Source organism: Oculina patagonica, chromosome 4, assembly GCF_052425735.1.
Source record: "Oculina patagonica isolate OP01 chromosome 4, crgOcupat, whole genome shotgun sequence".
Lineage (NCBI taxonomy): Eukaryota > Metazoa > Cnidaria > Anthozoa > Scleractinia > Oculinidae > Oculina > Oculina patagonica.
This window is the reverse complement of record NC_135761.1, coordinates 3,880,142-3,900,982: the sequence shown is the minus strand read 5'-3', so window position 1 is coordinate 3,900,982 and position 20,841 is coordinate 3,880,142. Positions and strand designations below refer to the sequence as shown.

General features: G+C 38.9%; 2 protein-coding genes and 2 pseudogenes across 3 annotated transcripts in view; 1 reads left to right on the top strand and 3 right to left on the bottom strand.

Annotated features, from left to right (window-relative positions):
• Positions 1 to 20,841, top strand: part of LOC144651346 (uncharacterized) — a 37,385-nt pseudogene that overhangs the window by 4,557 nt on the left and 11,987 nt on the right. Inside the window, exons 3-4 of the transcript XR_013570297.1 lie at positions 16,816 to 17,411; positions 19,229 to 19,555. The product of XR_013570297.1 is annotated as an uncharacterized LOC144651346 (transcript). The remainder of the gene's footprint in view (positions 1 to 16,815; positions 17,412 to 19,228; positions 19,556 to 20,841) is intronic.
• Positions 1,067 to 2,231, bottom strand: LOC144651271 (uncharacterized). Its single transcript, XM_078511206.1, has one exon. It carries the CDS (start codon positions 2,115 to 2,117, stop codon positions 1,074 to 1,076), a length of 1,044 nt encoding a protein of 347 aa, XP_078367332.1. The 5' UTR covers positions 2,118 to 2,231; the 3' UTR covers positions 1,067 to 1,073.
• LOC144651273 (uncharacterized) lies at positions 4,058 to 5,168 on the bottom strand (annotated as a pseudogene).
• On the bottom strand, positions 6,911 to 12,431 carry LOC144651181 (uncharacterized). Its single transcript, XM_078511075.1, has one exon. The coding sequence runs from the start codon at positions 12,287 to 12,289 to the stop codon at positions 6,911 to 6,913; it is 5,379 nt and encodes a 1,792-aa protein (XP_078367201.1). The 5' UTR covers positions 12,290 to 12,431.

Below are 20,841 nucleotides of genomic sequence, written 5' to 3'. Positions count from 1 at the left end.
GTCCATACAGAATTAATAAAGTCGATATTACTAAATATATTGAAAGTTCATTGACTGTAATAGTTATGGAACTGGTTACTGCAGTTTTTGGTTCCTTAAACTTGTTCTTGTGTTTTCCAGCTGTTTTCCTCTTTGTTCAGGTGTGCACTCTACAGCTGACAGATCAATTGGACATACTGAGGGCTGTGTTCGCTCTTGTTCTGTTGTGGATTCTCTGACAAACACCATCTCTTCATTAATTGAAACTCTCTTGAAGTCAACAGTGTTTTTAGTATCCATAACATCATTAATCTCATGAAGTACTCCTATTCTTGTATGGGGTTGAAGCCAGACATCTTCACCAGTAATGTTTGCAACTCTTACATGAAGTTGTCCATTAACTACACAGGTAACTGTATTTATGACAATCAAGTTTCCCGGCGTTTGTCCACTTAATGGCTCCACAAGCGCAGCTGTGTTGCTCGTTTGGGGTCCATGCCATCCAGTTATTCGGACTACAGAAACAGATCCGGCTGGAATTCTAACCTGGGACTTGCCGGCTACTTTCGCAAAACCACGTACTGAAATAGGTTTGGCACAGGAAACAATCTTAAGTACTTTACTCCATTCGGGGGAAATTTGCGTTTTTCCATTTTTGTATGGTCCTTGCAGTTGGGAAATAATGTTCATTCCAATTAATCCAGGGGTTATCTTCTTACGTTGCCTGGCCTCTTCACTCGCTGGACTCTTAACGACTAAAATTCCTCTTTGTGGGATCATGACTCCCAAGGCTTCAACGTCCAGTTCTACGTATCCGACATATGGAATCTCCAATCCATTCGCTGCTGTCAATCTTAACCAATCGCCGGTAGGTAAAAGTGTTTTTCCTTGAGGGCGAAAGTGTTCATTGAAAAACTCTTCTGTGATTGTGGATACTTCAGATCCTGAGTCCAAGAGGCAAGGTACGTCTACTCCACCCAGTCGTACTGAGGTCACTGGGCACTCTCCAACTGCTTTCTCATACATTCTTGACATATCCATATTTGAGCCACTGTTGTTCCCTGCTGTCACTTGGCTCCTTGTGGCAGAGGGAGTTAGTTTGATGACTTGTCAGGGTGCTGTCTACCTTGTGGTGGTCCTCTCCTGACAAAACGGTCATTATTCACCTGGCAGTTTCTGGCAATATGTCCCTTCTTGTTGCAATTGAAACAAACAATATCAGGGCGCCGTCCACTCCATTCCTTGGGCGGGATATGGGTCCTTGGCTGCTTGATATCTCTAATCGAACTCGTCAGTTCTTCTAGGGACTTCTGCTGCTTGAGCAGGACCTCCAATACCTTATCCATCGGGGTGGTGGTGGAGCTAGCACTACACTGAGAACTCTCATCTGGGATGTCAGCCACTACTTCCTGTGATGGTTGGGGCCTGGGCATGATACGCTGTGGTCTTTCCTCCTCTTCTGACCAACGTAATGCTTCCTCCCTCAAATCTAAGAATGGGGGTTGACGCTCTCTGATGAACTTCTTCAGTTCCTTCCTAAGAAAGGGATCCCTCACATTGTCTGCAAATTGGTCCCGTAGAGTCTTCTCTGGGTCAGGGACTGCCTTCGGATCTGCTTTAGTGGCACGCTTGAGTAGTTCATTCAAGCTGTACGAGTACCCTCGAAGTGTTTCGTTTTCTTTCTGCTTGCGCTCATAGAACATCTTCAGGAGTTGGGAGCTGGACCATTTCTCTCCAAATGCTTGTGCCAGAACATCTAGAAGAAAGTCTGGGTTGCTTCGCTCCTTCTTGCTGTACATTCGTATCTCTTCTTTAGCTGGTCCATCCAGGTGAGACATTATGAAGTCCACTTTCTCGGGTGAGGTCATTTCTCTCGCTTCGAAGGTTGTCCTGAGTTCTTCTATAAAGTCTTCAACTGGTTGGTCGCCTTCTGTCTTTTTCCCAGTGAAGTTCTTAATCTTCTTGTCCCGGGGAAAGACAACAATTTGTTTCTGCTTTGTGCCAATTTCTTTTGCTGGTTCTGAGGATGACACTTGAGTCGAGTTGGTAGATTCCTTCAGGGCCTTTAGTTCTTCCATTGCCTCTTTGTACATCTTGGTCAACTCATCCACTTTGGTTGATAACTCCTCTGTAGTCATGGTGATTTGATCCTTGTCCTGTTATTGCAACCACCCTTTTTGTAAAATTGCTGATTTTTTAAAATTGGTTTCTTTTTGTACCCTGCTCGCAGCGCCAAATGTGACCGAGGCAGGTTCTGGTGTTGTTAGTGAACAACAAATCAGACTTATAGCCACAATAAAATTTATTTATGCAGGAATACAGATTACAAAAATAGGGCCCCAATGGGTCCATGTGTTTTGCTGCTAGAGCAAAGTCTTAGGGAACATGTTGATGAAAGACAAGTGAGTCGAGATTGAAATCCAACGTCTTTTATTGTCTGTCACTTGTGTGCAGGTGAATAATTGCACTATATTGTAGTCACTTTGTGTTAATTCAATCCTGATAATTTTACTGATCTATGTTATGTTGAAATCAAAGGCAGCAAACATAATTTAATTGCTAGTAAGTTAACGTAATGTCTGACATGATTGTCTCTTTGATAAAAAACAGTAACTCTTAACATTATAAAAAAATCTCAATGAACTCAATGTGATTCTTTTAGTGGCGTTATCTCACTGGTTACCGTTAGTTGTATTTGGAATCATTGTCACAATGGTAGCGTTTTAACAACAACGAAAAAGACAGAATCTATTGACCTTATAAGAACTCAATGTGATATATTTATTAGTGACAAGACAGTGGTTCTTTAACCACTTTCACCCAAATTAAACACTGGAACAACTAACTCTTAACAAACTTGTTGTGTCAATATTTCTTGACAAGACAGTGGTTCTTGAACTACTGTCACCCAAATTAAACACTGGAACAACTAACTCTTAACAAACTTGTTGTGTCAATATTTCTTGACAAGACAGTGGTTCTTTAACTACTGTCACCCAAATTAAACACTGGAACAACTAACTCTTAACAAACTTGTTGTGTCAATATTTCTTGACAAGACAGTGGTTCTTTAACTACTGTCACCCAAATTAAACACTGGAACAACTAACTCTTAACAAACTTGTTGTGTCAATATTTCTTGACAAGACAGTGGTTCTTTAACTACCAGTGTCACCCAAATTAAACACTGGAACAACTAACTCTTAACAAACTTGTTGTGTCAATATTTCTTGAGAAGACAGTGGTTCTTTAATTAACCAGTGTCACCCAAATTAAACACTGGAACAACTAACTCTTAAGAAACTTGTTGTGTCAATATTTCTTGAGAAGACAGTGGTTCTTTAACTACTGTCACCCAAATTAAACACTAGAACAACTAACTCTTAACAAACTTGTTGTGTCAATATTTCTTGACAAGACAGTGGTTCTTTAACTACTGTCACCCAAATTAAACACTGGAACAACTAACTCTTAACAAACTTGTTGTGTCAATATTTCTTGAGAAGACAGTGGTTCTTTAACCAGTGTCACCCAAATTAAACACTGGAACAACTAACTCTTAACAAACTTGTTGTGTCAATATTTCTAACAGTAATGAGTGCCAGGTTGGCTTGGCGATGATTGTTATGGTTATATATAATTAAATGATTAGTATAATGTAAGCCGTGCGACGCGAGCGGTCGCGCCCGGCGGGGCCTGCGGGGCCCGCGCGTGCGCTGACCTTATGTGGCTCGCCGTGCGCGAGGGCTGGCCTACAGAAGGAACACTGTGGGAGACTCAAATCGCCTGTGCAGCACGCATAACTCGGCCATCAGGTCCCCTCTGGAGGCTCCACAGCTCCTCACACTCGTCTCACACTGTCTGTGCGGAACGAGATCACATGTCAGGATCGCCTCCTGACGTGGAGAGAATGTCAGTCCACGGAACTGGGTGTACCCACTACCACTCCACAGTGTCACTACATACTAGCGAGTTCTACAATACGTGATCTGACCTCTACTCACATCGAAAACTTCTGGTGAGGTCTGTCTGGTCCGTCTGCAACATACGAACAGGCACGGATAAAAAAAAACGACAGTACAAGAAAACTATTTCTAAAATAGCTTAGAAAATTATTTAAAACTTTGGTAAAAACAAGCAAAGTGACACTGTCACAATAAGCAGTTTAGATGGAAACTGCCTCCACAATTTTCGTTTTATTATTGTAAGTGATGCTGTTCAGTGTTTCTAGGTCAAGGAAGAAAGTTGTAAGATTATTTTCATTGATGGTCAGATCTTGCTTTCCTTGGGACTTTAACATTTCTTTGATGATGTCATGGAAAAGTGTGACTGTTATTGGTGAGTCATTGACGTTAATATACAACTCAGCATAACATTGCTCAATGGTTGATGTAACTTTTTGCTTGAGACCACATGTACTGCATGTAACAATTGCTGACTTGTCCAGTGTAATCTTCTTTTTGCACTGGCAGCATGCTTGATATACTGTGAATGACTGTAATCCAAGTACCTTTGCAATGGCAGTTGTTGACGTGAATGTTTTGGGTAGTTCTGAAGGTTGAACCACATTGTCTTTGAAAGGCTCTATCTCTTGAGCTTTGCATCCAGATCTTGGAGTGGTCAACACTAGATCTTTGCTGTTGTATTCTCTTCTTACTAGTATGTTTTCAAATTGGTAGGTTTTTCCCTCTTCCAAATCACAGAATGTTTCCCATAAGGTCACCTTTATGGTACCATGAGGGTCGACGAGGTAGGCATTGACTATGGATTTTTCCCCATTTGCAGTTTTCACTTTCTTCTTGCCAGACTTTTGTAGCAGTTTGGCTTTGATGGTTATCATTTGATTTGTGTTGAATGCAGAGATTGAGGCTATATTGTAGGTAGTGGGTATGTCCTTTGGTTGAAAGTTGATGTCATCAACACTATCTAGTGAGACATTGTGGTACATGAGCACTGTGTTGTTGTCCGACTTGTTATCTAGTTTGAATTGTCTCACTTTCACTGGGCTTTTCTTTTTGAACACTGATATCCTTGAATTGAGTGTGTTTTACTGGTGAAAAACAAACTCCTCTTATGACATCATTATTTGTCTGTATAGACATATCAAAATAAGACACTTTCTCGCTCTTTTTTATGGGTGACACGTTGTGGAGATATCCTACTATGTCTTTCTGTTCTTCCTCCATGTTCTACAAAAGATAAAAAAGAGAGAATTAATATTACTATTTAGTGACAATTTTCTTGAGGTGTTGGGGTTGAAAGGTATGTAAAAATGTCGAGAAGGCAAAAACAAAAACTAACTTGTATATATACCTGTGAGTATTTGTAGAGTGCATCATACAGGTCTAAAGTGCTCCTTAGATATCAATCATATATGATTGGCATCTAAGGAAAAGATAACCTGTGTTGATTGAGAGTGCTTAATGTAAAAAGTCTGGCAATTTAAAGAGAGCTTTCTCTAGACTATGCTACTGATTTGGACTAGTAGTACATGTAGCATTTTATTTAGCCAGGTAGTTAATGTTTTGATCACATTGCTTTATGATCAGAAAAATATGTCTTTCTGGTTGGTTCCTGAGCAGTTTGTTACTGAAACCCTGTGGTTGGGGTGTGAAATATCAGTCAAGCTTTGGAATAAAAAAAAAAAACAGTACGGTAAATAGTTTGGCTTTGCAAATACATATACAATGTAAATGGTTTATATTTTCACTTGTGGCAGATGACTTATTAATGCACAGATTGATTTGTGATCAGAGAAATAGGTTTCTAGAATGTGTTCTTTTACTAGTGAGGATGGCAGATTTGTATATATATGATCTATAGTTGTTCTGTAATCAGTAGTACAGTGTGTTACTAATTGTCTAAAGCCATGGTCTCTAATAAACAAATTGTAAAGGGGGATGCTTTCTTTTTTATGAAACCAGTGAACGTTGAAATCTCCAATGAAGAGAGTGAACTGAGTTGAATGTAAGCTAAGTTCTTGTGCTAGTGTAATACACATCTGTGTGATAGGTATTTTGGGAGATCTATATACTCCTATTATTGTAACATCAGGTATTTGTATAAACCTCGCTATAGTTATCTCAATGCCATTACTATTATGTGCATATGGATAGCCAGGATAATAGTCAATTCTACTGTATACCGCCGTGCCTCCATAGGGCCTAGTATGTTGAACAGCAGACTGGCTGTCATTTCTAAACAAACTATATCCATCAATGGAATACATTGTATCACTATCTGTTTGACTGAATCTAGTTTCAGAAAATATGCAAACATCAGCACATGAATAATTGAAATCTTTTTTGATGTCTTCGATATGTCTATGAAGAGATCTTGCATTAAGAAAGCAAATTTTCAAAAGGTTCTGTTCTAAAGCATAAAGTGGAGGCACAGAAAGTTGGAGACATGCTTCATTCCTCAAACGTTGCATTTCTGTTTTGACATCATTACTTACTGCTATTTTGTCCTCACAAAGATCCGTGACATATAACCCTTCCAGAGTTGTTACTCTACTTAAGCCAACATAGTGAATATGAGGTATTGATCGTGTGGTGTTAAAGTTAACAACAATTTTGTTCTCAGTGTCACCCTGTGATCTGTGGATTGTTTTAGCTGCTGCAGGGCGTAGTGGAAACTGCTTTCTAACCACTTGAGCAGTCCTATTTCTACCCACTGCAAACTGAGTGGTGATTGGCTTAATAGGTGTCCATGTAGGTTGAATGCCTTGAACATATAGATGTCTATTTTCGTGGCGTGTTTTTTGTCCAATATCAGCATGATCAAACTGGACCCAAACAATTCCAGATGGTTTGCACCTCTGAGTCAAGTTTATCTTCTTAACTATGTTACCAGCTCCATTCGTCATGCCATCTTCTGTCCGTACATTCATTGCTAGTTCTGTTCTTTCTCCTTCTGCTAGCTGAAGGTTTCAAATTATTTGCTTTGTTTTCCTAGGGTCGTGTGGTATTTGTTTCATAATCTTATCTCGAAGCTCTGCAGATGTAGCTCCTATGACACTATCCTGTGCATTGATAGTATACTTCTCACCTGGTGCTGCACGGTGAACTCTATCATTGAATTCATTGACCATGGCATTTTGAAAGAATAAATGTGGTACATTCATTGGATAGCTATGTGACATGCTAAATCGAATCATGCGTTCCTTTATTTTTAATATGTCACTTTGGGTATGTTTACCTTCTCTTAACCTGTTTAAAATTTCAGCAAACACTTTACTTTCTCTCTGCCTCATTATTTCTTGAAGCTCAAACATTGCAAAATGTTGTTGCCACAGGTTTGGTGAAAGTATGCTATATTCTGAATTGTCCAAATGTTTAAATATATATCCATCCATAACAGGTTGTAGTTGAAACAAATCACCAATTGCAATTATACTGACACCACCAAAGTCTTCTTTACTGCCTTTGATGTCTTTAAGTCTATTGTTAATCTGTATGTGAAACATAGAATTTCCCACCATGGATATTTCATCGATGAAAATAAGCTTGACACCACCTATTTGAGATCTCAGAGTATTAAGTCTGCTAGAATCAAGATTTTTGTAATTCTTAAGAGACTGGCTTGCTGGTATTGCCAGAGCACTGTGTATTGTATTTCCTTTAATATTATAAGCTGCTTTACCAGTAGGAGCTAGTAATAACATATTGACCTGATGAAAGTCATCACCAGCTCTAGTATTGTAATACTTTAGGGCTGCTTGATATAGTGCTTTAGTAACATAAGATTTTCCTACACCTGCTCCACCACTAAGAAAGTTGTAGAATGGTTCATCTGATGTTTTAATAAGATGTAAAATGTGATAAAAGAATTCCTTTTGTTCTTTGTTCAATGACTGAACCATCTGTCTATACTCGTGATCTTGCATCTCATTAAGTATAAGTTGTTCACTGTTTGAACAAGTAGAAGGAATACCAATGTCATCAGACAAATCATAACTTTCATTAAAATCTGGATGAAGGTCTTGCATGCCCTGACTCTCATCTTGATACTCTGCATTTTGTGTAACTGGTGCAATCTGGTCATAATAATCATCATTATCAACAGCTCTATTTAATTGTTCTTGAATCTCATCGAGGTTTTCACTGCAAATGGCATATTGTTTCATTTGATCTTCTATTTTGTCTTTCAGAAGACAGAAGTGATTTTGATAAGATGAACAATTGCCAATTAAGTCTTTTGCTTCATTTCTCCATGATGTGAATAACATGAGAAGTTCACGATAGTACTTCTCTGAATCAACTTCTTTATTGAAGCAAACACTTCTAATAATTCTTGCGTTTGATCGCTTGTTGTATTTCTGAGATTTGAGACTTACATCACAAGTGTAATCATCATCATCATCATTCTTCTGATCATCAGTGCCCGCCTCTATTGGCAGATTATCAACATCAATGTCAAAAGACTTCTTAACATATTGTTTGCTACGGTCATACCATGCAGCCCAATCTGCTAGTGTCACATGTTCAAGGGCAACAGGACGCTTTGTATATCTCTTTAACAAACCACCAGAATAGATATCCTCACAGTCATCTTCCATTTCTTTGATATCAGTTATAGGCTTCAAAAGCTCAACTCTGTCTTCAGGAGGTGAAGTATTAATGAATATAACTTCACGCGAAGACTTTCTCATTGGCAGCTGTAGTACAATATAGACAGCTTCTTGTGCACTGATTTCAACATTATTCAAAAATTTGTTTCCAATATCTCTTACTTGTTGCTTAATACTAGAATTCCCTTTTCTAGCTTCAGCACAGGCAGTTCGCAGAAGTTCACTCATTCCTTTTTGTGCCTTAGAGATATATGAGACAATGTACATAGCACATGCGTACACATCAAGAACAAACTGTATGTCCATGTTAGCTCTCCACGCAAGAAGACAAGCAGGATTATAATTATTGATTCTTAATTCATTTGGTTGTCTTTTCAAAAATATTGTGGGGGTATTAAGGCTTGATCTTACAGCAAGGATATAATTTTGTTCAGTCATGTTCAAGTTTAGTAGCAGTTGGTCAAATGATATATCATCACCTTCTTTCATATCATTCAATTGTTTTTTTATTGTTTTCCACGTTTCTTTGTGGTGCTTAATGTCCCTTTCCTGCACACTACTGTCAAGAGGATAAAGAATTTTTGTTGATCTCATTCTTGGTGGCTGTGGATAATTGAAACGACATTCGGTCTTCCTCTTTTTCCTACATGTGTGTGAATGCCTGTGGATTTGCCTATTAACAAGTTTTGGCAATTCAGGATTATCAGTTGGTCTTTCACAACTTATTATTTTATCAATAAATGCTGTCACTTTATCATCACAATCTACTCCAAAGACTGGTGCGTCTTCCAGCCATATCAGCATATGAATGTGAGGAGAGCCCCTCTGTTGGTACTCAACTCTATAAAACCAGTCATCTATTTTGCCTAAAGGTGGCAAAAGAGGGTTCATAAGGAACTTGTGCAGAAATTGACCTACTTGGTAGTCAAAATGACGGGCACAAGTGACTGGATCACTTTGAATTAGCCTACACTTGTCCTCCCAGTTTAAGTTCTCTAACTCGGTGTCAGTATATTCCTTGTTATCAACAAGCTTTCCAAGAATTCTCAGTAGATGAGCCCACTGTGTTTCTGCAGATGAGAAACTACAAAACAGTGAGGCTGGACCCAATTGTCTTATCATTGCAAATATGTCTTTTTTAGCCTTTTCAAAATATGGAGGAGAACCTCTTAAAGCTCTTGGAAACTTAAAGCCCTCATCATGGTGGATTAATTTTTCTAAAGCACCTTCTTTCTTTAATTGTCCAGCTTTCAGTGTTCTATTGTTACCACGTGGGCATTTCCTCAGTGCAATTTGAGATTTTCCCAGTATATTTTTCATTTGCAATTTCTTTGTTTTAAAGAATATATTTTCGACACACTTAGCAGCTCTGCGGTCTGATCGTCGTAATTCTGATTTACAAATGTCACTATAGTGAACAGGGGTATGCCTATTGTCATTTTCCGGCCGCTTTTCGCCTAAGAATATGCCAGGATATGCTAACTCTTCTGAGTACTTATCTCTAAACACACTTATAGGTCTGCTGCCTTCAGCTGGTGCAACATTAAGAATGTACTGACGTTCATTCTCTTCCATGAAATCTGTAGCAGTTAACAAAGTATCTGTAACTCCAGCAGGCATTTCTGCTTCATCCTCACTCCACTCTTCTTCATCATTTTGTTCTTCATTTACTGTGTTTGATCTATTTGAATGTTGAGAACATTCCTCATGTTCCTCGTTATCAAATTCATCTAATATAAAAGTAGCAATATTTTCTTGCCAATTTTGATTCACTGTAATTCCTTCTTCTCTATACAGACTGCTGTTATTTACAAGCCAGTTGGCTGCTTCTACCACTTTATGAGGTCTTACATTTAATGACAATGCTGAACTTTTGTACTGCAATTTTCTCTTGAGGTTCACTTTAATTGTTCCAGCTTCATTTGGTAATCTAGGCAACATAGATATTGTACTTGTGATATCAGCTGGAACATTAACAATGTTTCCATTGATTTTCAGTTGTCGTCCTCTTGGAGCTTGCATGAGTTTTTGAAATGCTAATCTGGGAGCAAGCAGTCTACACTCCAGCTCATTCAGATCAAAAAAAGTAGGTTTTGTTGGAAATTGCATTCCATTAGCAGACGCACATGGTGGAACTTTGTTCTTTGTTAAATAATTATGGCATGATTTGCACAGCCATTCTAGATTATCCACACTTTTTTTGTCTAGAAGATATTTGCCAACACCAGGATTATGGTTTCTTAAAGATAAAGCATGAGATACACTATGTTTATACCATAACTGATCACAGCAACTGCATATATACAGTGGTCCATTGGAAACAATATCATGAAACTTGGAGATCAAATTTTGCAATTGAGGTTGTGATTCAGTTTGCTGAAATTGAACATTGACAGTATTTTCTTTCTTTTTTTGAGCCCTTTTCTTTCTCATGTATACCCTTCTCTGAGCATTTTTTTCCTGTTTTTCTGCAGTTGATTGATTCTGTTTTCTTTTTCGCCTATATTCTCTCATATAAGTATTGTATTTTTGCTTATCCTCAGTATTTTCTTTGTTTTGTTGAGCCCTTTTCTTTCTCATGTATACCCTTCTCTGAGCATTTTTTTCCTGTTTTTCTGCAATTGATTGATTCTGTTTTCTTTTTCGCCTATATTCTCTCATATAAGCATTGTTTTTTTGCTTATCCTCTGTATTTTTGTAAGCTGCCTTTTTCTGTTTTTCTGCAGTTGATTGATTCTGTTTTCTTTTTCGCCTATATTCTCTCATATAAGCATTGTTTTTTTGCTTATCCTCTGTATTTTTGTAAGCTGCCTTTTTCTGTTTTTCTGCAGTTGATTGATTCTGTTTTCTTTTTTGCCTATATTCTCTCATATAAGTATTGTATTTTTGCTTATCCTCAGTATTTTCTTTGTTTTGTTTAGCCCTTTTCTTTCTGATGTATTCCCTTCTGTAAGCTGTATTTTTCTGTTTTTCTGCAGTTGATTGATTCTGTTTTCTTTTTTGCCTGTAATCTCTCATATAACCAGAAGGTTTCTTAGCATTACATTCTGACATGTCAGCATTACTCTTCCTTGTAGCATTTGTTTCAAGTAAATAATTATTGTCCAGGGAGACATTTTTATCCAACACTTTTGAAGTGCTGCATTGTGTTTCACAGATGTTTGACTCTACAACTGCTGGTAATGTTGACACATAATGAGTTTCATCTATATGGCCCAAACAAATTTCTCTTATTTCCTGTTGTGGATCAACTGCTTCTACTACATTTAACTCTGCAAAATCAAGACGTGATTCTACAATAAAAATTTTTAGAGAAAGTTGGTCTGCAACAGCTTGTATAATAAGACCATCAGCCCATGTACCAGGCATTGACATTTGAGTCACATAATGTAACCAGGAATGCTCTGTGTTACTTTCAATGAATCTCTCAGGGTTTTCTCTCATGTATTCAATACCAGCAGCACGAACATTTAGGTGAAAACCTGGGTCACCATACAGCTTATGAGAAACGGCTTTGAAAAAGCAATCCCCAGATCCACCAACATCAAATGGTCTTAACCCTCGCTGCTGTAATCTTAATTGCAACAGTTCATTACATGAGACTAATGCAGTACAAGATACTAATGGTATAACTTGGCTCTGCTGATTTTGAATGGGGCCTGGATTTAATTCGACATCGCCTGCCAACAACAGTTTCTTTCTAGACACACAATATTTTTCAGAAGAAAAGCATTTCATTCTAAAGTTATATGTATCGTCTGAAGTACAAGAAAATGTTTTCTTTTTTAGGGTACTCTTCTTAAAAGGTCTAAAAAAACTGCTAAAAAAGTTATCACTTCTGGAAATAAAGTTAACATACCAGGTTTTATAATCATTCGTCAACTTGTGCACAATGGATGAAGTTGGAGTATTTTTCCTTAAAATCCTTTTCACTTTATTTCGTAATTTTCTTCGTCTTAATCTTCGCACTAGTGTGGAAAGTGAAATTCTAGAAGGCTCACGGTGTCGAACTCGTTTAGTTTTTGACTGCCTTGACAGTTTTCTAGCAGTTGATCTACATGAAGATGGCAATTTTGCTATTTTGACGGGTAGCATATCACAAGCTTCGTTTAAACTATAGTTTGTTTGACACTGATTAACATTTGAATTTGAAGCATAGTTTTCGTTCTTATAATAGATTACCACAGCTTTCAATGGCGTGAGGTGAATGAAAGGCGCACTTTGCACATTGCTATAGCACATTGCGTGCATGCCCCTCTGGGCTTCATTTATCCCATTTAGTATGGGCTTTTTTATCCTCTTTTCAAGAGGCTCATTCATCCCGTAAACGGGCTCATTTATCCTCATAATAAGAGGCTCATATATCCTCCGAAGAGGCTCATTCATCCCGTAAACGGGCTCATTTATCCTCATAATAAGAGGCTCATATATCCTCCGAAGAGGCTCATTCATCCCGTAAACGGGCTCATACATCCTCATAATAAGAGGCTCAAAATATGTCCTCCAAAAAGGCTCATTGAATCTCTTGGCGGGCTTAAGCTTTTGCTTCTGCAGACGGGTGATCATTCGGTGGTTTGGCGTCGCAAGTTGCCCTCGAATACTTCGGTCTGGAAGTAGAGAATTACGTTCGAAACCTTTCATTCGATTGACGTGAAACACACTCTGAAAGCTGTGGTAAAGAACATTTACAACTCGAGCGAGATTCATCTTATAAATTAAGTTAAATTACTTACCAAAACAGGCAGCGTTCGCAGCGTCGACAGGACTTAACCTCAGATGAGCTGTTTCAAGAAAAACACCTTTAAAACACCGATCAAACAACGCTGGATTCGATCAGCTCTCGTACTGTACGATAAGCTGTTGCTGTTCATCGCTTTGATTGGTTCCGATTTAGTACTAGTAAGTTCTTCGCTTTGATTGGTTCCGATTTCTCCATTCTCCTGTTACACGGAAACCGGCTCATAATTACTGAGTTAAATATGCAAAATTCAGAAATTATAAATAATCGCACGCGCACCGGCGTACAACAACAGAAAGACGGCGTTGAACGTAACGCAAAGTTCATTTTGAAAGCGAAAGTTTACAAATAATTATTATCATTCGTCAGTCATCCCTTCACGCATGAACACTCGTCGAATTTCAGTGTCTTCACAACAAGATCGGAAGATCGATAAGGACCAATTTTTGATTCTGCGAAAGTTCGTTTTCTTAAAGTTTTAGAAATTTGTGAAGTTGGAGGATTCACTGAGGACTGCGTAGCCGAAGATGCAGTGGCTCGCTGGACATCAAATTCTATTTTTCACGGCGTTTAATTAATCTTCACAAAATAAACATGTGGCGCCAGCGCGTCTGGCAGTCAAAAATTCATTTTTCAAAAAACTTTCCCTTTCCAGCTATTTTAGCGGGGCTTATACTATAGTACCTACCTGTCAGTCGTAGAAAAGCTGAAATTTAAGGATGAACTGTTTATTAAATGAAGACCGTATTATTTTTTAATAACTAGTAAACAAACTGGTCGCCACGCATTTAAACACGAACTGACGAATGTTGCATCTGATGCAGTGAATCTGGTGAATGAGAACTTCCTTTAATATTTCTTTGTTTTCGACGGTGTGAACCACTGAATAAGTTTCTTTCCCATTGTGATGTTACTAGTATTAATTCGTTTCTAGCTGTCTTTTATATAGCTCGAATACAGCTACAATTAGCGGTGCAGCCTACCAGCATGGTATATTCCTTTCCAGCTGTCTTTGCGTGACAAGTTACACGTTCATACATTTTATTTTAAAATATGAAGTTCAGAGTTAATACAGTACTAGTATGCTGTAGACAGTGTAGACAAGGTGAGGGTAAGTTTATTTTCAAAGCGAAAGTTTACAAACTGTGCACTAACCGGTCCTTTGGAGAAAATATTTATGACCTTCGGCGAGGTTCCAAGTCTTCGCTCTTTTCGTAAATGATGAAAACTGCAGAATAATTTTCTCATAAAACTGGAGTGGTCGCGCCACAGTTTGTTTTCTTTCCCAATGCGATATACTTTTAAATCGGTTTTCTGTTTTCCAACGTGTCCAACGTGGTTTGCGTTCGAATACTTTGGCCCGTAACTTCGAATGCGATCAGCGCTACGGTTCATTGGTTTCGATTTTGTTTGTTCATGGATTTGATTGACATCGGTAGTTCAGATTTCTCCTCTGTTACGGCACTTACACCTTACACCTTACGGTCCTTACGGCACAAACTTCAGCTCTCAATGTGTTTTGCTTGCAGCCATTGCGGCTGCAGCAAAACACAAAAAGAAAAAGGGTGATTGCAAACAAAATCCTGAGTGAAATGAATCACTGACTTAGGTCACAAGGAATAGTACTGTACTTGACCAAGGGGTCCTCAGCTTGTAAGTGCAGGTCTTGAACACTTTGAACTACTGAATTAAACTAACTAACTAACTGCACTTCTTTTATAAGGAAACAAACAATAGAAGGAAATTCTTATGATTCTAATACAAGGTGTGGTGGTGTGACATATAGGAAATTCATGATGTAAATCCTGTGTGGTTAGATTATGTGGGTTGATTCAGTAAAGAAAGGAAATAGTTTCTACTAAACTGTAATTCTAAATTTATACTAAAAATGCAGTGTCACGTTTTTTTGTGAACCTGGTCACAATGAACACACTGCTTCAAGTACCTCCATCATTCCTGGATGAGCGTTCTGTGCATAGGCAGCCCTGGCTGAGTAGCACCAATAAGGTGCCACTAGGGGAGTGCTAGGCTACTTGTTTAAAAAAAGGGCTACCTCTTGCAGCCAAACCTCATACGGACACCAAAGGGGCATGAGAGAGTTTCCATGTTAGAGAGGTGTCCGTATTATAGAGGTCACATGATGAGGTCATTTTTATGACTCCGCAGACAGTTAGAAGTATTCAGTATACGTAGCTAAAAACATGCCCACACTCGTCTTTTAACTGCATCTATACCGATTAATATCCAGTGTTGAGACACCGTCTATGAGTAGAGTACTACCTTGTACATCTCAGCTGCATTTAATTTACTGTATACGAATCACCGTTTTCACATGAAATGATCCACAATGCCATACTGCATACAAAAAAGTAATATAAAGTACAATTCGGAAGACATCTAAGGCGAATAAAGCGTTGTCGTTTTGGTAACCGCAAGCAGAAAAATTGTATTATTGCATACACAAATTATCATCACCTGATCACCAACGTGTCTGTAATAAAGAGATTATTTAGTTTATATGAATTTGCTTCCTGGGGCCGAGATTTACTGTCTGTTGTCTGTAGTGGAGAGGGTCCATATTATAGAGATTTTTAAAAAAAGAAAATATGTGAGAAATTTGTTGGGACATCGATCAGAAATGGTCCGTAATAGGAAGGTGTCTGTAAGGAGAGGTTCAACTTTATTTTAAACTCACTCATTCTCCTCAGAACACCATGTGCTTCTTCTTTAGCCAAGCCCTCTACGATCCTGCTGGCATTTCCAACAATCTCTTTGTGCCTTAACCTACTCTCAGTCTCCTCAACCCATACATACAGTACACTAGGTCTTACAGACTCCATCACACCATCACCTAAGTCCCTCAACATCATAAACTGGCTGGGTTTTTTACATCCACTTATTATAAATAAGGTCCTTGTTGGGAGTTGTGTGGAGCTTTAAAGGGCCTACACTTGTCAAGGTTCTTGGTACAGTGTACACCCACCAACCTGAGGTAGCTATCATATTGCCATGTTCCATAGCCTGACTCCAACAATATGGAAGTGTACATACTTCTTTGTTTTTTTGCTTCATCAAAGATGACTGGCATTACAATGTAAGAGTTTTAATAGCTCAGCTTATGCATTGTCATTTCCATTAGTTACCAAGACACTTGTAATGATAAAAGCCAGATATATACATATACTGCATTTGCCACATGTTGCTACCATACAGTGTAGTCAGTCGTGAGTGTCCAGTGGTTCTAGTCCAAAATAGTGTCTTAATTGTTTGCATTATGATGGTGTTACAAAATATGTACTTATTTTAATAATTTGATTTACTAGTTTGGTCTTTCTTGTTTTGCATGCTTTAGTCTAAACCTGCATAAATTATTACAAAAAGCACTTTAAAACTTCTTTAAAACACCTAAACAGAATGACAGCTTTAACCAGGGTCTTTAACAATCCAAAATTTTTTGTGGCTGTAATGTGTGATTTCACTTTGTGAATAATACTAAAAGATATATTATTACCTGAACTCTTTTTAGGTCCACTCTGGTTGGTGTCACAGACAACCAGAAAAGATGGTTGGTGTTTGGAATTGCACTCAGTAAGGTTCTCGTGACCCAAATACGTTCGTTTGTAGAACAAGAAGTTCAGAAGGAGTATGGCAATCTTCAAACCAGCCACAGCATTCATACTCAGAGCACATTTGGGCGACTGAAGAATTGGCTAACATTCTTAAAGTACGAGAACATCAATGGTAATGATGCACATCCCAGGCTGTCAGGTAGAAAATACAATTACTCCTTGTTTGACTGCCGGGTGACATCACATGTTGATTTTGCCAAGCTCTATGTAGAGAACCACATGGCCAAGTTTAACGCGTTTGATGAACACTGTGATGCATCTGCTGTGCTTGCTCTGCTTGGTAAAGTCCCAGTCTTTTCTCATGCTGTACAGAGTGCTGCTGGTGATGTCAGAAAAGCTAGAAATGCCTGGGCACACTGTGTGTTCAGTGACTGGGATCCATTAAACTTTCAGCAGAGGTTTGCTGAGATGGAACAGCTAGTGAAAGCCCTGGGTCTGTTACCTGCCACTGAGGGAAATGTTTTGAGTGAATTAAAAGAATGGGAGACGAAAGGTACGTGCCCGATTTCTGCATTTACCTTTTTCTTTTCCAAACATTGCACTGTATAAATAGTACCACAGGTAGCCAAAGCTTAAGATACGACTGAAAATAAATAAAATGATCTGAAAAATTAATAAAATGATCTGAAATTATCAACTGCTTATTGTTTTATCTATCTTCTATTACATATTCATGTGAGCTTTGTTCTACGAGTGAAAATTAGCATAATATATGCTAATACTAAAATTGCTCTCAACTAACAAAGCGAAGCGAAAGGTCGCACACTCGAGCCGTCAGAATGCCGACCCATGTTCACAAAATGAGCTGTAATTCTCAAAGTTTGCCATTTCTCACCCAAAACGCCTCAAATTAATAGGCTACGATAATCATCCTGAAAATACATACCGAAAAATTGCCCAATGTTACATCCTTTCCCCGTTAAAATGACATTATTTCAGTGGTAAACCTCAACGAACCATCCGTGGCCCGAGCTCTTCTGCATTTAATCATATGCAATTTGGAACCACAAAAGCCACTATTTCTAGGGGAGGTGTACGGAATGTCTCGTGCAACACATGATGACCTCATATTCATGAGCTCAGGGATGAGAAGTAAACAAACAAAATTCCATACACCTCCCCTAGAAAGTGGCTTTTGTTGTTCCAAATTGCATATGATTAAATGCAGAAGAACTTGGGCCACGGATGGTTCGTTGAGGTTTACCACTGAAATAATGTCATTTTAACAGGGAAAGGATGTAACATTGGGCAATTTTTCGGTATGTATTTTCAGGATGATTATCGTAGCCTATGAATTTGAGGCGTTTTGGGTGAGAAATGGCAAACTTTGAGAATTACACCTCATTTTGTGAACATGGGTCGGCATTCTGACGGCTCGAGTGTGCGACCTTTCGCTTCGCTTTGTTAGTTGAGAGCAATTTTAGTATTAGCATATATTATGCTAATTTTCACTCGTAGAACAAAGCTCACATGAATATGTAATAGAAGATAGATAAAACAATAAGCAGTTGATAATTTCAGATCATTTTATTAATTTTTCAGATCATTTTATTTATTTTCAGTCGTATCTTAAGCTTTGGCTACCTGTGATAGTACCCGTATGCATTAGGATCTCCATGAAACCCACATTACCTTTAGTCTCAGTCCATATCAGTAAATTATCTCAGGTCAAACCTGCGTTAAGTTGAAGCTCTTAAGTTTATGAAACGCTCTTTTTGCAAAATATCGGTGTTTCATTAGTAACCCTAATTTCTTCGATTCTAGCCTTTAATTCATCTGTATCCATGCTTCTATCTGGCTTGTGAAAGTATCTTTGCTGTTTTACTTTCATTCCTCAATTAAGCTCACCACCCCAGCGATAGGATCTGGTAGGCTGGCGAAGTCTTTCCCTTGCCCAAGGTTTGGCAAGGCATTTCAACAATGTCGAAGTTTTCTTCGGTTCATGACTAGCACAGAAGTGACTCCTCCTCCTCTCCCCACCCTCCAGCATGTTTTTAGGCTACCCTTAAAAAATTATCCACGGGGGTGGAGGTGGATAACGCTATGTACTGGATAAATCGCTATCCAGTGGATAACTCTCAAACAAATCCTACTTTGCTATCCACCGGATAGTAATTTATCTGGTGCATAGCGTTATCCACCCTTTGAACAACTGGAGCCTGGGCGGAGAGTGAAGCATCTCGCCCAAGAAGTCTCAATGCAAGGATTCTGTAGACTGACTGACCCATATCTCGAAACTAACGTGTGGGAATGTGGCCGTAGAAGTGAAATAAAGTTGGTGATAGTTTGCTTCCTTGTTTGTTATTAAAGGCACGATGCTGTGTTTGAATGCTACTATGGACCCTGATCTGTTGAAGTTGGTACAACAGCATGTTAACATACTGAAGACAGATGTAGAGCAGTTGACATTTGAAGTGGAGGGGGTTAGGGAACGAGTATCACAGGCCCTAAAGGAGATTTCAACAAGTCTTGAGGAACTGGAAGAAAGAGTGAGGAGTGTACAGCGTGAACAAGAGGTCATTAAACAAGAACTGTCGAAGAGAATGGATTGCTTGCACACTGATGTGGAAGATGTGCAACAACGAGTTGCACGTGTGGAAGACAAACTGAGTTGTGCTTCTGTTTTAGAAAACCAAGGTAAGTGTATATGTAACTACCGACATAGGTTAAACGAACCAAAGTAGTTATAGCTGATCTGTCTGGAAGTCTTTACTGGTAACTAACAGGAACCGTAAAACTAAAATAAAGTAAAATAATAACAATACTAAACAACCGAAGCGAATACACGAGCGAGCGACATAACATACAACGAAATAAAGTCCGAAATACAAAATATTACGAAACTAGCTAAACCTAAGATACAAGTAAAAGAACACAGCTAACCTTGTCCAGCCTTTGGGACCGCGAAAGGGACGGAAAACACGCTAAACGAGCGATAAATCCTTCGATAAACTTGAGTCAAACTGTAAGACCACGCTAGTTAAACAAACTGGTCACGTGACCGAAAATGGCGCGAATCTTGACCGCGCGCAGACTGGGCTGGCTACAGTCACATGGCTCCCCACAGTGGGAATCCACTGTCCTTACAAAGTCAAATGTTCTAACGATTCTCAAAACTCAAATAATAATTCGGCGAAACAAAATCAACTATCAGTTCGCAGTTTCTAGATAACAGTTCCAGGTCTACATTAATAAACTGCTTTTTCAGTAAGTAATGTTCCTATGATTAGTACTGCTCCTTCCGTCTATACCGCTCCTTCAGTCAGTACTTGTCTTAACTTGTGGCTCCTCTGGCTCCTCGTCGGGGAATTCCCGGTCTCCTTCCTGGATAAGAACAAGCTTATGGACAGGTCGATCAAGAAACTGTACTGCCTCGATTCTCTTTCCATTCTTGTCAAGACTGCGAGCAGCCATGGCGAGTTTAACCTTTCTCACTAGGCCATCCTTGCTTGGGAATACTTCTCTTGCTAAACGCCAAGCATTTCTTGGGGCATTTTCGTCCTTCATCAAGACGACATCATTCACTGCCATGTTGCGTTTGGGTGTGATCCACTTCTTGCGAAGTTGAAGTGTACTAAGGAACTCCTTTCTCCATCTTTCCCAAAATGCATTCGTCAGGTGTTGAACTCTTCTCCATCTTCTGCGAAGGTAGATATCTTCTCTTTGAAAGATGCCTGGAGGTGACATTAGAACCTTGCTTTTCATGGTCAGTAAGTGATTTGGAGTCAGCGGCTCTGGCGAATCAACTGAAGACATGTCATTCAAGGCTAGTGGTCTGGAATTCACTACTGCCTGGATCTCTTTTAGTAACGTACGGAAGCTTTCATCGTCCAACTGACGACCACTTACTGCCAACAGTGCTGCGAGAACACTTCTGACTGTCCTTATTTGCCGTTCCCAGGATCCTCCCATATGGCTTGCCG